The following is a 21,574-nucleotide window of genomic DNA, read 5'->3' as shown; positions in this document are numbered from 1 at the left end:
GTTTAGGTTACCGTTCTACCCTACCCGTGGATAAATCGGTTTTATGGCCGGTCCCGTGGAGGAAAATGCCAGGTCAATTCGAAAAACGCGAGTTGGTTGTGTCGCCTAATTGATTCTCTAATGAAATCAATTAAAGCTTGCTAGTTTGTCTCGCGTTTTCGAGTTTAAAGAATGATATTATGAATATCGTTGTATTTGCTTAGAGATGGAAATTCGCGTCTCGTTACGTTACTTTGTATTTGTTGCAGCTGCAAATTAAGTGCGATTTGTTATCGATGGTCTTACAGGTATTCGTTGCATATGTCATCGATAACTTTTACTGAGCGTATATTTATAATTGGCATTTCCGCTGAGAAGTCAGTTAATTTATATTTATGAATGAAGGTCTTATTAAAACAGCTACAAAACTATAGTAACAGCTCCTATTTTCAAAGCTTTTATTTGTTTGAAACCATTTATAAACATATTTAGTCATCTTCATCGCTAAACTCGTCCTCCTCCTTCCTTCTGGATTTTTGCTCCTGTTCCTTGGCGTAGAGATCCTTGAAGGCTTCGTATTCCGGCAGGGTGACGTGGCATATCTTTGTGGCAAAACTCTTTTCGGAAGTGTCCGTAATCTGATACAGTTTGGGATTCGTAGTCGGCTCATTTGGATCGGCTTTCGGAGGTCGGGGCTTAAACAGGCCCAAGCGAACCAGGAACTCGTGGCGACAACGCAGTTCCTCGAAGGATAATGTCAGGGCTGCTGATTTTACTAACTCCGGCACTTCAATGCGCATCACGTCTATTATGAAGTTCAGTTTCTCCTCAACAGATTCTTCGGACTGTGCTATCAAATCCGGACTGTTCATCAAACACTTCCACACATTTTTGCTGGTGGAGACGCGACTTTTCAGAAAGCCGATGTGGGAAAGTAACTGATGGTGGTCGCTTACGTCTAGTAACTCGGGGTATTTTGTAAGGAGCAGGTGAAGTAGATTCTCGCCGAATTGACAGGCCCTCCAGATTTCTAGGCTGCTTATTATTTTGTCCGGCGTTCTTTTCAGAATCGTTGGGTTGCTGGTAACTATTCTAAGGAAATTCACGGTTTCCAAGCCGTGATTTTGAAAAGTTTGATGTGCCCTTCGCCAGATCTCAGGTGAGTAAATAGATAACGTGGGTTCTATTTTGATGGCTTCCTCGATGTGAATTTGTTCAAGTGGCACTATCTTGGGAGTTGCCAAGTGTCTTATGTAATGTAACTGAAAACAATTGGAACAATTGGTAAGCCTTCTTTATCTAATGGAGTTACATAAAACTCACCGTTGGCTGCTGTTTTAATACAACTTGTGTGTTAAATAATAGTTTTCGAAGCATTTTGTCCTCTTGAATCTGCGAGCAAAACAATGAACAGCTGATGTCTTCTTCTTTGCAATGACACTCACCACGAAACGTAAACAGCGGCATGTTTAGCTGGTACACCCACCTTAAGCGTCAAAAGCTTACTTGACTAGGAAATCGAACGAATTGAATTGTTATTCTTGCCGGGTGCACAGGAAATTGTTTATAAATAGAACTGTCGCGCATAAAAAACAACAGTGGAAAGTTTTATCGTTTAGTTCTGCTACAAGTTCAGCGTAAGTTTTTTTTATCCAATGTGTGTGGGAGTATAATAATAGAATAATTATAATGTTATTATAACTTATTGTTATAAACAAATTACCACACATACCCGGCTCATTTAACCCCTCGGCTGTTTTCTTTTTATAAGCGAGATGGGTTTTATGACAAAGTAAATAGCTACAGTAAATATATGTAAGCTGATCGCTACACTAAAAAAAATTTTGATTCAAGTGGAAACAATATGTTAAACTTAAACTAACAAATTGTTGATACAGAAGTGAGAGTTTGAACACTAATCCAGAAAGCTCATCAAAAGAGTTATCATGGTGTTATTATTCTCGAAACTATATTTTATCTCCGTGTAGCACTGCGAACGTGACAAGTGTTTTTACTTAATGAGGAAATTATTGGCCAATACAGGAGGGCTCGTTCGATCACTGATAACTTTGAATTCCGTACAGGTGGCATCCAGAATAATTCAAGTAATACTCAAACAAGGTCAAACTCAATAACATTGTGAAATGGCACAACTACAACTTCTGTTCGATTATCATTCAAGCAATTTGAAAGAGATAAACTGCCGGTGGGAGTGAGATATAGCCTTCTATTCTCTCGCATTATCGCTGATAAGGAGGGCTCTCTGTAGATTCCACCCATATTTAACTAACAATCCACTCGACTTCCCACTCATTCGCAGCCAGTACCACAATCCAGCAACATGTCGAAACTCATCCGTTGGGGAATCGCTTCAGCCGGCAAGATCAGCGAGGACTTCGTCATCGCCCTCAGCACCCTGCCCTCCAGCGACCACAAGGTTCAGGCTATAGCTGCCCGAGCACTTGATCGCGCCCAGGAGTTCGCCACCAAGCACGGCATTCCCAAGGCCCTCGGAAGCTACGAGGAGCTGGCCAAGAGCACCGATGTCGGTGAGTACAACTTTAAGGACCAAACTTACTGTTCAGAAATAATCTAACCAATAATATTTAACTCACCAGATGTGGTCTACATTGGCACCCTGAATCCCCAGCACTACGAGGTCGCCGTACTGATGCTGAACAATGGCAAGCACGTTCTCTGCGAGAAGCCTCTGGCCATGAACAAGAAGCAGGTGGAGGGCATCCTTGCCGCTGCCAAGGCCAACAAGCGCTTCTTCATGGAGGCCGTGTGGTCGCGATTCTTCCCCTCGTACCAGCGCGTTAAGGAGCTCATCTCCAACGGACAGCTGGGCCAAGTCAAGGATGTGGAGGTCAACTTTGGCTTCCCTCTGGCCCATGTGGACCGCTTGCAGTAAGTACATAGATCATTCGTAGAAGAACATTGATTCATGGATAAAATTTTAAAGAAAACGCGATTTGGGAGGCGGTGTGGTCTACGATCTGGGCATCTACACCATCCAGGTCTCGCAGTGGGCCTTCCAGGAGAAACCAGAGAAGATCGAGTCCAAGGGAACCCTGAACGCCGAGGGCATCGACGATGATGTGAGCGCCACTCTGACCTACAGTGGTGGACGCACTGCTCGCATGCGCTTCTCCTCCAAGGAGAAGCTGTCCAACACCGCCGTGATCAAGGGCACCAAAGGACAAGTTACCGTAAGTAATCTAATCGATCGTGATTGAACAGAAGCTAATAGTGCATGTTGTTATCTACCAGCTGGTTGATTTCTGGACGCCCAACAAGCTCATCGACATCGATGGCCAGGAAAAGGAGTGGCTGCCTCCCAAGGGAAAGTACGAGACCAACTATGCCAACTCCGAGGCCATGCGTTATGAGGCGGAGGCTGTGCGTCAGTCCATCATCGCCGGCGATGTGGAGAACAAGAACGTCACCTACGCCGACAGTCTGCTCTTTGCCGAGATCGAGGACACCATCCGCAAGCAGATCGGTGTGCTCAACAAGTACGATGAGCAGTAAATGTAGATTTTATAGGTAAACATGTAACCCTAACATAATAAACAGAAATTTTTACAAATAATATATATTTCATATAGTTATTCTATAGGGAAGCAATATATTTTGAAGTTTCTAGTTGGTCTTACACAAAATTTGCCCCCCCTGTTGTATTTTTCAATGCCCCACTCTAGATCAAGGATTAGCAAACAGTGCGATAAGGGGATGTATTGATTGTGAAACGGCAGCGATGACATTCCCACTAGGTCGAACTCTGCCTGGGGTGTAACTAAAGTGGCTGACATGGCAAAATTCTCGATCACGTTTTTGCCGCATGATACCGTCTTTTAATTTAGGGGCTGGTAAAAAAGCACAGGGGTTCCTTATCTCACGGGTTTCTTATGTCTACCCTCATATCTCTAATACAGATTATTCCACCAAGTCTGGCGGTCTTTCCAAGTTATAATTATTTTATGTTATATATATTTCTACACTAATATTTTTTAACAATCTAGAACCTCTATAGTTCTCATTATAAACTTATATTTCATATATTTCGACTTATTGTGCTCTAGCCAACTGTACTTTTAATGTTTTATAATCGTAGTTTTTTTAGATAGTGGTCAAAACGGGGGCTCGTCTTAGTTCTGAGAGATGATAAGATAAGTGCAATTGCGTAGAATAGCACACTTCATAGCAAGGGCTCTTTAAAGATTCGGAAAACCTTGTGATCAGTTTGCAAACACTATGGAACAACCAGGTGGTGCCTGAGCATTAGAAACCTATGATTCAGAGGAGTCCCAGATAAAAGTCAGCAAAAAGGATAGTGACATACATACATGTATGTGTGTTCTATATGGTTTAATAGAAAGCGAGTATCGTCGTCCGAAAATGCAACATTAGAGCGCCAGAGTTTGCTTCCTTATCAACCGGAATGCAATGGAATACGAAAATTGCAATGAATGCAGATGCCAGGGACTGATAGGAGACCCTCGGGACTGGCACTCAGTATCATTATCATGGCGTCAGTAGCTGCCCGGACACGGGCCCGCGCGAGACTTGACTCGAAAACAGAACGGATACCCACATAGCATTCAGCACATCGGAAGTCGCAATGCAGAGCCAAGCGAATCTGAACTGGGGCATCGCGGCAGCGGGCAGGATAACGCAGGACTTTGTCACCGCCCTGGGAACCGTGGAGAAGTCCCGTCATGTGGTAGTGGCCGTGGCCGATGTGGATGGCCAGCGGGCCCAGGAGTTCGCCCAGAGGAATCAGATACCCAGGCACTACGATGGGTTCGATGCTCTGGCTCTGGATCGAGAGGTGGATGTGGTCTATGTTGGCACCCTGAATCCATTTCACTATGCTGTCGTCCATCTCATGCTGGCCAGGGGTAAAAATGTGCTCTGTGAGACTCCCATGTGCTTGAGCTTGGAGCAGGCCAAGGAGCTGTACGCCTTGGCCGAGCAGCGGGGAGTGTTCCTCATGGAGGGTAATGACATCCAAAAGCAAACTAAACAGATGTAGAATATTAATAGGTGATTCTTGTTTTTAGGCATGTGGTCACGCTTCTTTCCCAGCTACGAGCGTCTGCGGGAACTCCTGAACAACGACGTCATTGGGGAGGTGACCCAGGTGAAGATCCAGCATGGCTTTCGCTTGGCCCACATGGAACGGGTGTGCAGCCGTTCTCTGGGGGGGTCGATCCTCATGGACATTGGCATCTACGCCTTGCAGCTGGGTCAGTTTGTTTTCGGTGTGTCTCCCGTCAAAATCCTGCCAAGCGGAACGCAGCTCAACAAGGATCGCGTGGATGTGCAGAGCGAAATCATGCTGGACTATGGAGACGGTCGCCGATTGGTGGCTTTGGTAACCGGACTAGAGAATCTGGAGAACGATGCCGTCATCACGGGCACCAAAGGCGAGATTAGGGTGAGCTTATCTCCGTGTATTTCCGGATCTGACCTCTGGATCAGGGGATTATCAATGCAGCTGTCGTAGCTCTACTGTATACACTTTCCAGCTGTCCAACTACTGGTGCTGCACCCAGGTGAGCCGTTCTAATGCTCCTCCCGAGTCCTGGCCCTTGCCACGGGCCAAGTTTGACTTCCACTACACGAACACCTGCGGACTGAGATACGAGGCGGAGGAAGTGCGTCGCTGCATAGAGAAACGTCTGCTCGAGAGTCCGAAATTCACGCACGCCGAAAGTCTGGAGCTAACAGCCATTGCCGATGAGATCCGACGACAAATCGGTGTAGTATATGATGTCTGATGTCTGAGCTGTGAAGAACTCTTGGTAATTAGTAAATACTTGAACTGCATCAATACATCACCAAGAACATTGAATCAGTTTAAGGCATCTTCTTATAATAGCCACATTGAATCTGCAACTGAAAATATACAAACTCTCTTAAAAATACAATGATGTTTTTACTTAAGCAAAAACATACGAGGTAATCCTGATATTTTGTATTCAATATTTATTTAAATAATTGCAATTATTTTTTCGTTTTCATTTTCCTTTTGTCGTTATCAAGTTGCATATACGTATTTCTACATCGTACTGCATGTTGTGGTTGCTTTTGTCTGTATTTTCTGCCGTGTGTTGTTGGTTCATTAGGCCTAATACACTAAGGGTCAGAAATAAGGAACTTAAGAGCTAAATGAATACTTAAACGCAGCTAAATCGAGGATAAATCTACAATAGGCCCATAAAACTCAGTAGGTAATTAGTTGGCTTCGTAACTAAATGCAAAATACAAAACACAAAATCGTTTAACAAGCGATTTCAGTTAAGCTGGGTTAAATCAGATTTGACACAAAATTGTAAGGAAAGGTTTTTGGGGCTCTCAGCTCATTAAATTCATTGGAGCAACGCAAATAACGACGTTAAAAAAGTGTCCTTCCTTAATTTGTTCGTTTTAGATTACAAAATAAGAATTGAGTAGAAGGTAACTTGATTTTCGAAGTGAACATAACTTAAGCAACAAAGTAACTAAACTACAGTATGCACTTAAACACTAATTAGAATTTAACAATAAAATGATTTATACAAGGCGACTTGAGTCCGATTAGATGACTCTTGCCGCTACTGAAGAGGTCTCCTGAAGTCGAAGAGTGACGCCAACGATGTCCATTTTGATTCCTGCCCCTGCTTATCCTTTTGCATTCCATTCCTTTTTCAGCCAAGCCCGCCGCCGCCTTAAACGTAATGAAGTCTTTTGCTGTGTAAAATTGCTATAAAAACTATTCTCAGCTCTCTCGCTGCCTCCTCCGGTTTCGATTGAAGGATGGGTTTCTGTGCGCTTTACACAATTCTCAAGGAAATCGTTATGGCAACTCAGTGTACAATTCGAAAAAGTTTCACTTGGTCAAAAAAAATGGATGTCTTTTTACATATTCATCAACTAAAATAATATTATACTCATATTCAAATTAGAGAACTTTTAAAACGGCGAACTATTAGTAGTATAAATTAACAAAATAAAAATTATAAGACAACAACAAGAGTAAATCGGCGGAAGAATATTAGTGATGTACAAATCTTTGTGATAAGCAGACATCTTCTTTAAGCGATAATTAAAAAATTGTAATGGCTTTAGATAAAATAATAGTCTTCAATTCATAGTCACTGAGAATTGTCCAAAGAAATCATCCCATATTTTCAAATCTACTAAAATACCCAAAAATCGACCCGGTCCAAATCGGATTTGGTGATCTAGGAGGACTCGCTTGTGGCCTGATGATGCTGTTCCAGCGGCTGGCGTGGCTGAGGGGCTGATGGAGGAGCATGTGGCGCTGGCAAAGCCATCGGTGGCAGCTTGCTCTCCACCACGGCAACGATGGGCGCTGGATTTACAAGCGGCGGGGGCAACGCCTCGAAATTCATGCATCCTCGCTGCTGCCCGTCGTCCACAATGGGCGGTGTATCGATAGAGTCGATGGTGGATGCACTGGACGAGGTCCTTCCACCGCTCAATCCCTCGGAGACGGCAACTAATGCGGCTGTGGTGTTGCGGTTGTGCTGCAGCAGATCGTTAATCTGTGAGAGGCGCGAGGAACTGGCGATCGGTGTGCTCAAACTGATAAATTCATTGCCACTGGCTGGTGAAGGGGAAGATGCCACAGTGGCTGGCGAGGCTGTTGCTGTACCAACTGCATTTCCAACAAGTCGTGAGGGCGAGGCGGAGGTGGAGGCTGCGGTCATGGAGACAGCGGTGGTCTGGTATGGAGCATTGCTGGAAGCGGTGGTGGTTGCAATTCCATACGGCGGAGCAGAAGGCACCGCACAGGAGCTATATGCGCACGAACTGGCGGCTCCGGGGGCGACAGCGACGGCGGGTGACGATGAATGCTGCTGGTAGGCGGCCGTATAGGAAGTGATCTGTGATGGACAATCGATTAGCTTACTTCATATCGATATACAATATTTATGTAATTATGCCGTGATTATTTAATGATTATTTATTCCTAATAACAAATGTTAACCAACCTGAGTGCTGCCATAGCTGAGCGACTGATATAGTTCTCCGTACGAGGGCGAGGCATTGGAGCCACTTGCAAAGAGCCCAGAGTCCAAACTATCCAATTGGGCGTATCCCGCGTAGCTCTGGCTCTGCGCTTGCTGCTGCTGGGGGATCGCCTGGCCCGTGGTTGGCACTCCTTGCTGCTGCACCTGCTGTTGGTAGTAGCTCACGCTGCTCTCGGGCGTGTAAGCCGGAGAAGCGTAGCCGGAGCTGTAGTTCGATTGCGTTTGCAGGAAGTACGCGGATGTTGAGGCAGCCGTTCCCACCGGGGAATAGCCAATGGTCTGTTGGGACTGTTGCTGCTGTTGCGGCTGGAGATGTCCTCCCTGGACGCCTTGAACCGATCCCTGCCGCTGCTCAAGATCCAACCGCATCACCGTATGGATGTAGTGGGTTCGCACCCTTGTGGGATTGAACTCCACCCGGCCGACTGTGTTGCCACAAGCTTCGCGAGTACATCCGCAAGGAAACATGGCTCGATCTACTTGACATTTTATACCCGCCTGGCTACAGGCGCAAGTCTCCGGATCGCAAAACTCCCTGCAGGAGCAGCCGCACACTTCCCTGGAGTTTCTGATATCGCGGCATTCGCTTTTCTCGCTGGCATCAATCTTGCGCACGCCCGCTGCTTTCAGCAGTGCCCTTCTTTGCTTGGGCGTCACCGGCTGTAGGAAGCCATTGGAACCGTCTTCGGCATCAGAGCCACTACCTTCGCTTAGGTAATCCTCTTCGGACTCCTCGCTGTCGTCGCTACTGGAACCCCGAGGCTGGAGTTCTTGGTTCTGGCTGCGATGCGCCCGCCTCAACTCCGCTGCATGTTCGGCCAAAGTCATCGTCTTAAAGGCTATATGCCTTGCACCCATGCCCAGTGTGCATCCGCCAGCCGTGGGCACACAGCTGAAGCCCTGCTGTCGGGGAAAGTAGAACACCTTCACTTCGTCAAAGTTAATGGAGCGCTTGGTCCGCTTCTGGGCAGCCACTGGAGGGGCAGTCATGTCGGGCACCAGGTCTATAGCATCGCTTTCGGAATCTTCCAGTCTCCGTTTAAGGTTGGACCTAATGGGCTTGGATTCCAGCTTTTCTTGGATTTCCGGCTCGGCTTCTTTCTCCGCCTGATTCTTAAGTAATGTGGATGTTTCACTACCCAGACCAGAATCTGACCCACCATCTCTAAGCTCATCTTCCTTTGTTTTAGCGGGCTGGGCAGGCTCCAATGATTCCTGGTTGTTGGACGCCACCTCCGCTGATCTGGTGGATATTTCCGTTTCATTGTTCAACTTCAGCCAAAGGAGTTCGCCACTAGTGTCGACCTCCTCGTTTGTGGTGACCGAGGCGGAGTCAAGAATGTTGTCAATTGCCAGTGGATCCTCGGACACTGCGTCGGAAGCTATTGAAGAGTTAAGATCAGCATCGCCAAGCACAATAATCTCATTATTAGGATAGTTCTCCAGCTCAAGGAACTGCTCCTCCAGTTCGGTATCCGCAGGGTCGTGCGCAAAGTCCGCCAGTTCATCATCCAGCTGCTCAAGAGGCATGGGTAAGGAAGCCAACGCCTTGGCTTTCGCTGCGTGCACCTTGCTGGCGTCAATTATGGAGGTCTTGATCTGCCTCTCAATGTCGTCCTCATCATCGTCCAGGTGGGGAAATACTTGCAGCTGATGCTGCTGCTGCTGTTCAGGCTCCCTCTGATTATCCTTGTGATCCTGATTGCGCTGATCCTTCCTGTCGCCTTCGTCGTGGGCACCTAAGCTGGGAGTCCCGTCCCTTTGGCCGGCGGCCGTGTTTCCTGATGGGCTAAACATATTGGAGCCGCTCGCATTTTTTTGTATGTACGTAAATATCTTTTTGATAGGACTGAACATGCTATCCGTGTCGAGGTTCCTAGATCTTTGAATTTCCGTTGGTCAACATCTGAAAGCAAGTAGGGAAATCGTTTTACATAATGTGTCGGGGAAATTTCCTTTGCAGGTAGCAAATACGTATAGATCAGGTGTGTATGTACAGTGTCCATTCAAGAGAGAGAACAGCCGGGAATGCGAAACATTATTTCTGAGTGAATTAATTACACATTATGAGGTTTCGTAAGAGCCCCTGACCCCAAGTCCTACATCCACCGTTGAAATTACCAAAGTAACCTAAAGCCTAATGCCTCCAGCATGTTGTATATCTAATTCAAATATTTAAAAGTATAGATTTATCTTTTTAAAACAATAAAATCAAAGTTGATATAGAAAATTCACTTTAGTGCTTGTATGAAATCAATTGAGTTCTGTGTACGTGTAATGGTTTATAAATATATATTTCGCTTCAATTTTTCCCTCACATCTATGTTCACTTTCTCGAGCGAGCACTGTGTTCGCATGGGTGTGTGTGTGTGCAGAATCCTTTCAAATCCTGGATCCCCGAGAATTTTGCACACAATAAAAGAGACCACCCGAAAAGTAGACACACCGCTAAACGAAATCAATATTGATTAGCTGATTTTTGGGGGCCCACCTTTGCGGATATATTTTCGCTGTCAGGTCACCGGCAGGACTCGCAAGATCGGTGGAAATTATCCTTTTTGGAATTTGCGTTGCAGCTGCGACAAAAAAACCGAGCGAGAGAGAGATGACGAAAGACGCAACTGTGTGCGTGTGTGTGCAAGTCTGTGCGATTGTGTGCGTGAAGGAGGCAAATCAGGACGCGAATCTCGGTATTTTCTTATTAATACAATCACTTTACTCTGTGCCTGGTTACGGTTGAAAATTAAATTAAGTTTTTAAAACTCATTTCGCACTCCTCTAAACTTTTTCTCAATTTTTCACTTCTTCTTTTCTCGCAATGTTATTACTTCTTTTACTTAGTGTGCCCGCTGATGAACCATTGCAATATACCTGTCTTAAACCAATGCAAATATACCTAAAAATACCAGGCGAAAATCGATAAAAGTGTATACGATAGTGTGTAGATATGACATACTAGCTAAGTTGGTGTGTGTATTCGCTAAGATATCGTTCAGAAGAAACATAATACCTATATACCTAAAACTAATTCATTGATGGAGCCGGTTCCTGCAGATTGCTAGACTCCATAAACTCATAATAGGAACTTCAATATGTTATATGTTATAAATATACCCGTTATAAAGTTTATTAGTTGACATATGTAGTAAGCTATGTTTCATATATTCAAGATGAGCCAGTAAAATCTTTATATTAAATTTATATATATATGGTGCGATATGTTGGTCCCACTAATCGATAGAAATATGTATCGTTGGTTGGAGCCTATGATTATCAACGGAGCTTAGAAAATATTTGGCATATTCCAACAGTCGTGCTGCGGTCACACAAAAAATTCCAAGAAAGTTGTAAGTTAAGTTTACCAATAAACCAGTCAAAAATTTCCCTGGCCATTAGCCAGGCAAGACCGTTAAAAAAAAGAAAAATCGTTGGAAAGTCAATGGTGACGTCGCCAAGGAAGTCAATCGACAAAAACAAGACGTGCGACGCGACGATAATTTTGCGAGAGGCGAGTCAGTCGCTATCTATCTCCCTCTGCGCTCGTTTCGTTTCGTTTCTTGGGGCTGTTTTGGGGCACACAACTGAAAAGAAAAAACGTAAATGCAAATGGTTAACTGGTTTCCAAGTGCCGTGTTTAGAAGAGTGCGTAATTCGGTGGACAGTCGAGTGCTTTTGCGTTGTTGTTTTCGCTGCTTACCCCCCGTAATTAATTAAGAAAGTTGTGTAAAATTTTTTTCGCCCTGTCCGCCATAGTGCGAGTGTAAGAGCGAGCGCGATAGATGGCCCTGAATTTTGGGTGCGTTGCCCATGAGAGCAGGCGCTAGAGCGAGACGGTCGTACGACCTGCTCCAAGTGCAGCGTGCACAGTGGGTCGCAAGGTCTTAGATAGTGCTCGAATTTCATTGTCGATAGATAAAGAACTCTGCAGGTGCACTTTGGCGTGGAGTAAAGCGCACAAAATCGGATCTTGGTCCGTATTATCACCCGATTTATTAGCGCTTTAACCGCCAGAACGGAGCAAAAACCGCTGTTCTTTGTTTAGCTTGTTTTGCGTCTTTAGTTAGGAGAGAGTGCGGGTGTGTATGTGTGTGTATTTATCGGCAATTCGTTCTCTTATCGTGCAAGTTCTTAAAAAAAGAACAGTCTTTGTGTCTGATGTTTCCCTAAAGCCCAAATGTAAACAAAATCGCATCCTTCTATTTGTTTATTCTAGGCTTTTTCGCTCGCTTCGCAAATGGGAGAACCGCAATTGTCATGCTATTCTTACATATTTACCGAGTGATGTGTGTGACTGTAAATATAACGTTAATTGTATTCTCCGTTTTCTAGACGTGCTTCAAATATGCGTGCTGAGAAAATTGCACTTGTTGACTTTTCGAGTGAGGCAATTCCACAGTCCAGCGCACGTGAATAGGGCCAAATTAATATAATGGAAAAAATGGTTTATATGTTGGCTAAGGTTGGCATAACGTTCCGCTGTTGTAAAATTAGATTTATTCCTTATTTTATGTCTAAATTAAATATCTTTGAAATCTAAAATGAATTAATTCCACTTCTTACGCCTATTGTATTGATAATTGCTGTGGCTGCGTGCTGTTTTTGTTCTTGCTCTCATCCTCTCTTTTGATTCACTTGCATTTGTATTAGTACGCGTGAATGACGCATCGTCAGCTGTTCTAAAAGAGCCGTAATTTCCTGAACGTTGTTTTATATTTTATTGAATTTTCCGCAGACGGGCGCGAAAGTCAGTTCTATTGTCGAAGTGACTTAAAAGTTGAGTAAACCGCATTAATTAGAGTTGAATTAAATTATACAATTAGTGGTGAGTTATTTATTGACAGCTGTCTGTTTCTCTTAGAAAATTTCGCATTCAGTTATACACTGCTTGTTTTAATTAAATTTATAATGCAGTTTTTGTTTTGGCTTAGACGCCACCAAATGCAAAATACGTCATTTGCTGGATAATGAAAAGTAATTGTAGGCGAAATTTCTTTATCGCAATTGAGAGAGCGGTTTTTCGAAAAGAGACAGCAAGTTGTCGGCTTTTGTGTGTGTGAGTGTGACTGTGCACTTTGCTCCAAAGACTTTGGAAAAAAACAATTGAATGGGTCGGAAGGGAGACGGAGAAACAAACAATTGTTGACTGACTGCATTTTTAATGTCAAAGAGAGGGCCTGCATATTTCGCTCTCTCCCTCCTTGTTAATTTAATAACGTCGCACAGCAACAACAATAACAACGGCGTACATGTTTGTCACGCTTTTACTTTCTCCACGTCTCTCCTTCGTTAATTTATTTTGCATTGATTTTTATCACAGCTTCCGCCCTCACTCTATGAAATCTCTCCGCTCTGCGCTCACATCTCTCCACAGAGTAAATAAGACTCGTGTAGAATTCCATCCCCCGATCTTCGTAGATTTATCTCCACTGTACAGTCTGGCTTCAATGTGTTAATTAATTTCAGTCGGAGCTCGGAGATTCCCATCGTCCGACATAAAAACGAATATTTAAGTATCTGAAAAGCATGTGAACGATACTTCGGAAGATTTTAAACCGATTTTTGCTTAGTTTAAAACTCATTGAAATGCTGTGTTCTGTTTTACTATTTAAGCTTGTGAAGATTACGAGGACATTTTTGTTTTAATGATAATGTGGAACGATATCTTGTTTCGGGATCAACGTATCTGTGGGATTGTAGTGTAGGGGCCAACGGTGCGTATGATTCATAAAAGTGGCGCTGATAACAAAAATATTGTGAATTCCACACGCATTTCCACTGAATAATATGAGGCGTCCCATGTAATATGTTTTCTTATGCATATATATGTATACAAATTCACTGTAAACAACCCGCCCTCGAATTTATTTTGTATATTTTTCAGCAGAAAGTGTGTGAATTATCAATTGTGCGGTAGCCGCTAAAGGAGCTGCAATAAATATTATTTACGAGAACTTAGATTTCCCACCCAAGGGAGCGATAAGAAATGTGTAGTTTCGATTACTTGTAAACCCCTTATCTGCAACGAAGAAAGGGAAAAACAATAATTGCGCCTAAACAGCGTTTTTAAGGTTTCCCCTTTGTGTTTGCCAAAGTATTTTTAGTTGCCGATGGGTTTGTATTTGCACATGCAATTAACAATGTTTGTGTTTGTGTTTGTGGATGTTTGAAGCAGTCACGCAAGGAATTTTCTGAACACAACTCGTAACATTGAACATTCTAGCGGGGTACTCTTGCTTTCACTGATTTTCTTATCTCATGCTTATCAGTGCTATTATGTTGCCAAGTGACACGTATAGTAATGCTGTGTTTTCTGATGTGTGAAACTATGGAAATAAGCTAATGTGTTTAGTTGTGAGTTTTTGTAGGGCGTACTGCTTTCAATTTCAATCGGATTTATCGGCGACCATTGGCAGACGCTTCTCTTTTCCTCTGTTCCATTTGCTGATGGATAACGGCGGCTTTTTGTGCATATTGTCGGATATGTACATATTGAACTGGGCTTGTCGAGGGCGTCATTAAACAAACAAAGGCGCCACACAGTCCTCTGATGGTTTCATGTGGGTTTTTATTCATCCACATGGGCAACATGCTCTCAAGGGACTGAATTAAAGCCCGAAAAACGTACCATTATACAGACTAACAAGAAGCACTCAATTACGTTGACTTTTGCATTTTAAAACTGCTATAAATACTCATATGCATGTTTTGTATTTTACAGATTCCGCATCCACACTCAGCAGCTATCTTTCCGAAAGGCTTACTCAGCAGAAGAGGGAGTGAGTTGCAGTAACCGTCCGTAGAACCAAATATCAGTTGCCATCTCAGAGGAGGAAGAGCGCATCCGCATTCGCATCCGATCCAACCCAAACCGATCATGGCAACCACTCCACGCAGCGGCGGTGCCAGTGGCACTGGAACGGCGCAGCGGCCCAATGGCACCTCGCAGAACAAAAGTTGCCAATTCAAGTTGGTGCTTCTCGGCGAATCCGCTGTGGGCAAGTCCTCCCTGGTGCTGCGCTTCGTCAAGGGACAGTTCCACGAGTACCAGGAGAGCACGATAGGTGCGGCCTTTCTGACACAGACCATTTGCATAGAGGACACCGTCGTCAAGTTCGAGATCTGGGACACGGCTGGCCAGGAGCGGTAAGTATCCAGAGATAAATCTAAACCTACTTCTAAACAACCTTCAACTGATGTACTTATATTTGCTTTTATAGGTACCACAGCTTAGCTCCCATGTATTATCGAGGAGCGCAGGCCGCTATTGTCGTCTATGATATACAGAATCAGGACAGTTTTCAGCGTGCGAAGACCTGGGTCAAGGAACTGCATAAACAAGTGAGTGTCATCGGGGAAACGAAACCATTGATTACTTCCGCCCCAAGCCATCAAGGTCAATGCCATATCGTGCAGAGCGTTTCATTATTAAATGCATTTATAGTCTCTTTTGTTGCTCATGATGTGCCTCAGTGGGTGCAATGAACTTGATTCGGGACATTCGTTCACGCGATACTTACATAACAATACATAAAATACATTAACAAACGTTTTTTTTCTAGGCCTCACCAAACATTGTCATTGCGCTGGCCGGCAACAAGGCAGATTTGTCAAACATTCGCGTCGTGGAGTTCGATGAAGCGAAGCAATATGCCGAGGAGAACGGGCTGCTGTTCATGGAAACATCCGCCAAGACGGGCATGAATGTGAACGACATCTTCTTGGACATTGGTAAGCTATGAAGAACCGCCAGAAACGCCGGGGAAACGTGCTAATCACTATTCCAATTACAGCTAAGAAACTACCTAAGAACGATGGCGCCAACAATCAGGGAACCAGTATAAGGCCGACTGGAACCGAAACAAATCGACCGACGAACAACTGCTGCAAGTGATGTCCCTTCGTAGGTTAGTTTATCGCGGCGGAAAGACGATTCCATTATTAACATACTCCTTTGGTTTTGCAGAAAATGAAATTTCCAACGAGAGATTTGAAAAGTTTATGCTGATAATTATAAATAAAAAAATTATTTAAAAATTCAACAGAATCAGAAAGAAATACCTAAAGCCGGCTCTCCCAGGGGACGAATTTCATTTGAGAGCCACGAAACCAATAATGATAAAGACCACATAAGAATTATAAACATTAAACAAAGGAGTTCCCATTCCCAACATAAACGAAAGTTGCAATTAAAGAAAGTTAGTTACAAATTCCCACACCCGATTTCCCCCCATTACGCTCGATATCTGTCCAAAAAATATACAAAAATACTGACACCCCCGCAATTGAGCTAAAATATCAGTATAATTCCAACATAAACCATTTCAAATAACAACGCAAATTAATAAAACATGAAAAGAAAGCGCAGGTTTTTTGGAGATTTCATCGTGTCGTAGAAAGTTTGAAATCGTATTGTATAAAAAAGAAAGAAACCCCCAAAACCATCTAAGCGAGCAAAGAATAATTGTAAAGATTACATTTCGTGTAAGTTTCTGAGCATTAAGAGCATTAAGTGAGGGGAAGATTCCAGTTGCAGTTGTTCTCAGCAGCGTTCCAAATAAAACAAACAAACACCACAAGGAGCAAATGTTCAGGCCAGCGGCTGAAGATCCTCGCTCGCCTCGGTTTGTGGCAATGTGTGTGTCTCTCCGGCTCCGGAGGCCGGACTCCAGATCCGGATACGGACGCGGATGATTCGACTCCGGGTCGCGGCGGACACGTGTGATAGTTGCAATTTATATAAATTATATATACACATATGAAAATGAAAGAAAACGAAAACCACAAAAAAAAGAAAACCAATTATGCATACTTTAAAATTTTTTAATTTCGCCTTGCGTTGAACTATTTTCCACATTCTAGCAACAATCGAAGATTTAATGCTACTATCTTTAAACGTAAACGAGAACGGAGAAACTATCGTAATCCATAAAAATTAAACTTACATCTAGTATGCAATTAAGCGGAGGAAGTAAAGTGAATTAAAATAAATAAATAAAACAAATCGAACAACACAATACCGTAAACTACTTGTTTAACTCGTTCCACAAACATCTATGATCCGATGCTTATTTCTTTCCAATTCATAATTTTTATGTTGTCTGTATGTATTTAAATTTAACATTTATAAATTATAATAAATGAAAACATCGTATATACTTATATATATATGACTCCGTATATATATACAGTCATTCGATTTGAATCGACAATGAGCTCACAATCGTATTTGTTTATGGGTTCCAAAGAAATGATCCCTTGGCTTTATAGAGGAGGTTGCTCAAATTGTTACTAGATGACTTTTCTAATAAGTCATATCGTTCCATGGATTTATTTATGTAGATTTGTTTCAGTAATTGTGAAAGTTTATCGTCGGCGGAAAGACCTTGAAGAAATAGTTGCAAAATCACTTCCCATGGCACCAATACAAACAGAAGGCGTATTTAAGTTTATTAACTTTTCTAATTCCCATTTTTTATTTAAAATTATAACTGATTAAGATGTCTCTCGAAATAAATACATACTTAACTTACAGTTTTGGTTACAATTTCCATTTGGTTTCGTATTGTATAAGTGTTGTATATATATTTTTGTTTGTATCTTTTCGCTACTTGGTTTCCCATTTATAAGAATAATTATATTTTATGACTGCATCGATTTTTAGACGCGTCTTGATTTCTTGTTAGAGTAGTCGACTTCGATTTGAGTTAGTTCAAGATAAATTAAAGAGAGTATACGCTAACTTACTACAAGGCAACTAAATGGCTTCAATCAGGAGTGTTTATGCTATTTAACGTACAGAGATAACAAGGAGTAGAATATCCAACTAGCTAAATTAAATTAGGTTTTAAAGTTGAACAACTTAAAATGGCAGAAGCTTGTTGAGGGCAGTTTTGTAGATAGCTTGAGTATAGAAAGTTGGGGAAATAAGGAGAGATCTCGAATTATAACACAAATGCTAACGATTGCATAACAAAAGGTTGGCTCAACAAAAACAATATACATATTGATAAGTTAAGTTGCTTTTTGGATCGTTCATCCATAATCGTTATTCCACATGAAATATCACTTACGTAAGAGAAGTTAATAGCTGTATCCGGTATCGGTATTTTCTAGATTTAGATCCTAATCTAAAATTTTGTCTTAGTTTTGCTCTTGGTATTGTTTTGATAAACCAGTTAATTTGTCGTTTGTTTCCACGGTTTAAGTCTAAACATTGTCTTTTTTTCGTTTTTCATTTATTTCTATAAAATTTACAAAATTACGTTCATTTCTCGTCTTATTCGTCTGTCTTTTATCGATAGCTTTGCCCAAAAACTGTGTGTATATATTGATTTCGGGTTAGGGGATTCCCCATTCGCCCACTTTCTATATAAACTCGCTTATCACTTAGCTTACAAGTAGTTCTCTCTATATACCGCGTCGTCAATCGGATTCTCAAGAAGTTTGCGAGTCCCGAAAGTCCAGATTGATCCAAGTGTTCCATAGATTCGTTACTCCGACCTTGCCATTTCCTTTGATTTCGTTTTCTTTCGTTTCCTATACAGTAAGCGGCTCATCGCCGTGCAGATCACAGGATCCAATATTCTCGCCCTGGTACGTCGAGAAGTCGCTGATAATCGCTGTGGGCTCGGCTCCGAACTGGATGTCCTGCAGGCAGCCCTTGAAGGGATCGAAGAAGCGACCCTTTGTGCGCCTGCTCACCGAGTCCGAGTTGGGAAAGCCGCCTGTTTGGGATGCAAAGAATAGAAAATGAGCTTTTGTCAATTTGAACTTAATTTGAATTTGTGCCAGTGTTGGGCAAGCTGTATATGTGTCAGTTTACAGCTGTCTGTTAGCAATAAATTAACAGCACATCTTATTTCGTTTAATAGCAGTTGAAGAATTCGCTTAATTCCTAAAGATTTTATTGCAAAATTACAACTTACGTTAACTAATGGGTTGAGACATTGTATATTAAGGTATTGAATTAATTAAACAGCTGATGTGGCTTAATACCTATCGAGCCAACAGCTGTGTCAAGCAAACGAGTTGGCAGCCCAGCCTAAGTCAGTGTTTATTCGGATCGCGACTCAAAAACAACTTGCGATTGGAATCGAAGTTTGAAATGTTCGTCGCAGCTAACAATACTCATATATGACAGACCAAATAATTTTTGAACAAATCGGCTTAACTTCGCTGTGCTACATGAAATCAAATAAACCTTACTCCGGTTTTCCCTTCGCAAGAACAACACAACTGAACCAGCTAAAGTGAACAGAAAGCATCTAATTGTGCAATTGTTTGTTTAAAGTGCAAGTGAACGCGATACTCTAATAAAACTATTCGGATCAGTGGTATAAATCACAAACCGGTAAGCCAATCATTATTATAAGTTTATGTCATAATTAACACCCTAAAAGGCTTAAGATCATACACATAGTATCATATATGGATGGCCTTTTACATAGTGTAGAGATGTACTATAGAGGTCATAACAATAGGACTCACCCAAGTAGAATACATCCTCGTAGCTAATCGTTGGCTCCTTGCTCGAATTCCTGCGCCTGCCCGCCACAGTGCTTCTCGGAGTAGTTGAGCCCAGTTGAGAGCGTCCAGCCTCGGGCAATCGCTCGGTGAAGATCACCTCGCCATCCAGCTGCAGCTCCAGCCTGGAGCGGTCCAGCAGCACACTGGTCCAGTGCCAGGCGCCGTCGGCTATGAAGCCGCTGGCCGGAGCGCGGACCGTGTCGTTGGTGCTGCCCAGGAGATTGCTGGCCAGCTTGAGGTGGCCCGCCTCCAGGCCGAGGCCGAGGAACTTGCTCCTCTCGTGCTCGCTCCACAGGAGCAGTCCGTCCGGCTCGATGGTGGAGAAGTTCAGCGAGACTTGGATGGCTTCGCGGGGGCGGACGTAGAGGGAGGGACCCCGCCGCTTGTCTTTCATCGGAATTCGCGGCGGCGGCAAGATCAGGTAACTGTTGCCACGGAAGCTCGGCGTCGTCGGCTTGCTCATGGCTAGAAAAAATCAGAAAAACGTCGTAAGACATACATAATATTGCGGTGGGGAAGGGGAAGTCGAGTGGCGTTGCATTAAATATGTTGCATGCGGCGCATAATTAAATTACAGCATCAGCTCGCCGCTCCAGCTGCATTGTTCCTCTTCGCCTGCGTCTTTTGTTTCACTTTATGAATCTGAATCGGAATCTTCATCTACAGACCCTGATCTCGTTTACAAGCCCACCATCATGTGGCACTTAGACTGGCTCAATCTGTTTTCTAATGTACTATCAAGTACCTGTTTTTTGAAAAGAAAATTTTTCTCCAAGCGCAGTAACTGATAACGAGGTGGATATTTAATTACCAACAGAATGAACAAAGAAATATTATTTATCACATGTTCAATTTCATCTTTTGTTGCCTTTTTCTGTGTGCACAGTGTAGACTAAAGTACTTCTCCCATTTGTCAGCGTTTTTTACAACTTCACTCACTTTCCAGTTTTTTCTGCTTATGAATCACCACGTTCAGGTTCTAGAGCTTGCAGCAAAGATTAATCTTTATTATCGTGTGGTTATTAATTTTCTTTACACTTTTCCCTGCTGTTTTTTCCCCTTCTGGTCATTTTGCCTATCACCTGTTCGCTTTCCCTGAGTTCTCGATGTTCGTCGATATAGCCCAGGCTTTTCCTCATATTTCCATTTTCATTACAATTTCCCTTCACCGACTTGCATTTCTTCAATTTCAATCTCAACGTAAACTTGCTCGTGTGGCATGTTAATTCACAATTTGCTAATAAGTGAAAGGCAGACAGCTGGATCTCCATCTCCACATGAAACATCCGATGGATAAAGAAATAGCAAAAACGCATCTGCCGATTTCATATAATCAAAAGCTTGTTTCGCAGATGGTTGATTAATGTTTCGCTTGGTGTCATTATAATTTTGAATAATGTTGCACTGCGGGGGGATATTAAAAGTGGGAAAATACTGATTGGATAATTGAAAATTACGTTTAAAGTTTATGGCACTAGAATAGCAAATGACTATTGAAAGTGGAAAGGAATGCTACACTTTTAGGGAGTAGTTTCCGTTTAAGCTAATAAGTTAAATATATGAGAATAAATTTGCTTATTATGCAAAATTATTATAATCCAAAAAACGAGAGCATTCAACTTTGAATCACGGTCGGATTTAATTATTCCCCCACTCTATCCCCATTCTGATTATAGTGCTCTTTGCTGCTTTTGTTGTGAATCACAGATCGCTAATTTTTGTGTTACTTTTTTGTTTTTTTGGCCAACCAACTTCCTGACCCCGCTGTGCACTGAACCATCCAGAATCCAAATGCTGCTGTTAATGGTTATTTTCTGCTGCCGTCAATCTCTAATTATAATAATAATGTTGTTCTACTCTGGGGCTGCGAAACTTGTTTGCCACACAACTCCGCTAAACACGGCACACAAAAAGAGATCAAAAAGCAGAAAATAATAATAAAATCATTTAAGCTTCTGTAGGAATTGCGAAAACCAACTTTTACTCGTGACACATTTTTGCGAATTGAACTTGGAGCCGTGCGA

General features: G+C 42.7%; 7 protein-coding genes across 9 annotated transcripts in view; 4 read left to right on the top strand and 3 right to left on the bottom strand.

Moving 5' to 3' along the window:
• Positions 1-383: 383 nt before the first annotated feature.
• LOC122617632 (transcription termination factor 4, mitochondrial) lies at positions 384-1,559 on the bottom strand. The gene is made up of 3 exons (XM_043793562.1): positions 1,425-1,559; positions 1,303-1,371; positions 384-1,241 (listed from the first exon to the last, which is right to left on the bottom strand). Exons 2-3 carry the CDS (start codon positions 1,354-1,356, stop codon positions 468-470), a joined length of 828 nt encoding a protein of 275 aa, XP_043649497.1. The 5' UTR covers positions 1,357-1,371; positions 1,425-1,559; the 3' UTR covers positions 384-467.
• On the top strand, positions 1,490-3,571 carry LOC122617622 (trans-1,2-dihydrobenzene-1,2-diol dehydrogenase). Its single transcript, XM_043793551.1, has 5 exons — positions 1,490-1,616; positions 2,300-2,528; positions 2,598-2,889; positions 2,945-3,191; positions 3,253-3,571. Exons 2-5 carry the CDS (start codon positions 2,321-2,323, stop codon positions 3,511-3,513), a joined length of 1,008 nt encoding a protein of 335 aa, XP_043649486.1. The 5' UTR covers positions 1,490-1,616; positions 2,300-2,320; the 3' UTR covers positions 3,514-3,571.
• A 933-nt stretch (positions 3,572-4,504) lies between these two features.
• LOC122622805 (trans-1,2-dihydrobenzene-1,2-diol dehydrogenase) lies at positions 4,505-5,915 on the top strand. 2 transcript variants are annotated; one of them, XM_043801377.1, is made up of 3 exons: positions 4,505-4,982; positions 5,046-5,422; positions 5,492-5,692. In XM_043801377.1, the coding sequence occupies exons 1-3, from the start codon at positions 4,604-4,606 to the stop codon at positions 5,552-5,554; spliced, it is 819 nt and encodes a 272-aa protein (XP_043657312.1). In that variant the 5' UTR covers positions 4,505-4,603; the 3' UTR covers positions 5,555-5,692. The 2 variants fall into 2 exon arrangements, with proteins under 2 accessions (XP_043657312.1, XP_043657311.1); XM_043801376.1 differs by having other exon boundaries at positions 4,507-4,982; positions 5,514-5,915.
• A 38-nt stretch (positions 5,916-5,953) lies between these two features.
• Positions 5,954-10,880, bottom strand: LOC122622789. The gene is made up of 3 exons (XM_043801375.1): positions 10,516-10,880; positions 7,986-9,930; positions 5,954-7,877 (listed from the first exon to the last, which is right to left on the bottom strand). Exons 2-3 carry the CDS (start codon positions 9,879-9,881, stop codon positions 7,212-7,214), a joined length of 2,562 nt encoding a protein of 853 aa, XP_043657310.1. The 5' UTR covers positions 9,882-9,930; positions 10,516-10,880; the 3' UTR covers positions 5,954-7,211.
• Positions 10,881-11,226: 346 nt separating this feature from the next.
• On the top strand, positions 11,227-16,063 carry LOC122626295 (ras-related protein Rab-5B). 2 transcript variants are annotated; one of them, XM_043806493.1, is made up of 6 exons: positions 11,227-11,371; positions 14,743-15,167; positions 15,242-15,362; positions 15,584-15,752; positions 15,815-15,928; positions 15,988-16,063. In XM_043806493.1, the coding sequence occupies exons 2-5, from the start codon at positions 14,899-14,901 to the stop codon at positions 15,913-15,915; spliced, it is 660 nt and encodes a 219-aa protein (XP_043662428.1). In that variant the 5' UTR covers positions 11,227-11,371; positions 14,743-14,898; the 3' UTR covers positions 15,916-15,928; positions 15,988-16,063. The 2 variants fall into 2 exon arrangements, with proteins under 2 accessions (XP_043662428.1, XP_043662427.1); XM_043806492.1 differs by lacking the exon at positions 11,227-11,371 and adding an exon at positions 11,469-11,620.
• A 1,103-nt stretch (positions 16,064-17,166) lies between these two features.
• The window catches only part of LOC122626287 (protein eyes shut), a 36,049-nt gene continuing 31,641 nt past the window's right edge, over positions 17,167-21,574 (bottom strand). Inside the window, exons 12-13 of the mRNA XM_043806484.1 lie at positions 19,512-20,015; positions 17,167-18,748 (exon numbers count right to left, since the gene is read on the bottom strand). Coding sequence (XP_043662419.1) covers positions 18,561-18,748; positions 19,512-20,015 — 692 coding nt within the window. The 3' untranslated portion in view covers positions 17,167-18,560. The remainder of the gene's footprint in view (positions 18,749-19,511; positions 20,016-21,574) is intronic.
• The window catches only part of LOC122626289 (MKRN2 opposite strand protein), a 48,877-nt gene continuing 46,396 nt past the window's right edge, over positions 19,094-21,574 (top strand). The window contains 1 exon segment of the mRNA XM_043806486.1: positions 19,094-19,374. The gene's annotated coding sequence lies outside the window, so the exon portion shown is untranslated.

The sequence above is a fragment of the Drosophila teissieri genome, chromosome 2L, assembly GCF_016746235.2.
Source record: "Drosophila teissieri strain GT53w chromosome 2L, Prin_Dtei_1.1, whole genome shotgun sequence".
In the NCBI taxonomy this organism is placed as follows: domain Eukaryota; kingdom Metazoa; phylum Arthropoda; class Insecta; order Diptera; family Drosophilidae; genus Drosophila; species Drosophila teissieri.
Note: the sequence above shows the minus strand (reverse complement) of the source record. Positions and strands in the feature narration are given on the sequence as shown.

What these genes read in the sequence shown, in the direction of transcription:
- LOC122622805 (XM_043801376.1), top strand. Translation starts at nt 4,604, where the DNA reads ATGCAGAGCCAAGCGAATCTGAACTGGGGCATCGCGGCAGCGGGCAGG. An exon ending in GGGAGTGTTCCTCATGGAGG is followed by an intron (nt 4,983 to 5,045) that starts GTAATGACATCC and finishes TCTTGTTTTTAG; the next exon opens with GCATGTGGTCACGCTTCTTT. An exon ending in GCACCAAAGGCGAGATTAGG is followed by an intron (nt 5,423 to 5,513) that starts GTGAGCTTATCT and finishes TACACTTTCCAG; the next exon opens with CTGTCCAACTACTGGTGCTG.
- LOC122622789 (XM_043801375.1), bottom strand. Translation starts at nt 9,881, where the DNA reads ATGTTCAGTCCTATCAAAAAGATATTTACGTACATACAAAAAAATGCG. An exon ending in TCAGCTATGGCAGCACTCAG is followed by an intron (nt 7,878 to 7,985) that starts GTTGGTTAACAT and finishes TGTCCATCACAG; the next exon opens with ATCACTTCCTATACGGCCGC.
- LOC122626295 (XM_043806493.1), top strand. Translation starts at nt 14,899, where the DNA reads ATGGCAACCACTCCACGCAGCGGCGGTGCCAGTGGCACTGGAACGGCG. An exon ending in GACACGGCTGGCCAGGAGCG is followed by an intron (nt 15,168 to 15,241) that starts GTAAGTATCCAG and finishes TTGCTTTTATAG; the next exon opens with GTACCACAGCTTAGCTCCCA. An exon ending in TCAAGGAACTGCATAAACAA is followed by an intron (nt 15,363 to 15,583) that starts GTGAGTGTCATC and finishes TTTTTTTTCTAG; the next exon opens with GCCTCACCAAACATTGTCAT.
- LOC122617632 (XM_043793562.1), bottom strand. Translation starts at nt 1,356, where the DNA reads ATGCTTCGAAAACTATTATTTAACACACAAGTTGTATTAAAACAGCAG. An exon ending in TATTAAAACAGCAGCCAACG is followed by an intron (nt 1,242 to 1,302) that starts GTGAGTTTTATG and finishes AATTGTTTTCAG; the next exon opens with TTACATTACATAAGACACTT.
- LOC122617622 (XM_043793551.1), top strand. Translation starts at nt 2,321, where the DNA reads ATGTCGAAACTCATCCGTTGGGGAATCGCTTCAGCCGGCAAGATCAGC. An exon ending in GGCCAAGAGCACCGATGTCG is followed by an intron (nt 2,529 to 2,597) that starts GTGAGTACAACT and finishes TTAACTCACCAG; the next exon opens with ATGTGGTCTACATTGGCACC. An exon ending in GCCCATGTGGACCGCTTGCA is followed by an intron (nt 2,890 to 2,944) that starts GTAAGTACATAG and finishes AAAATTTTAAAG; the next exon opens with AAAACGCGATTTGGGAGGCG.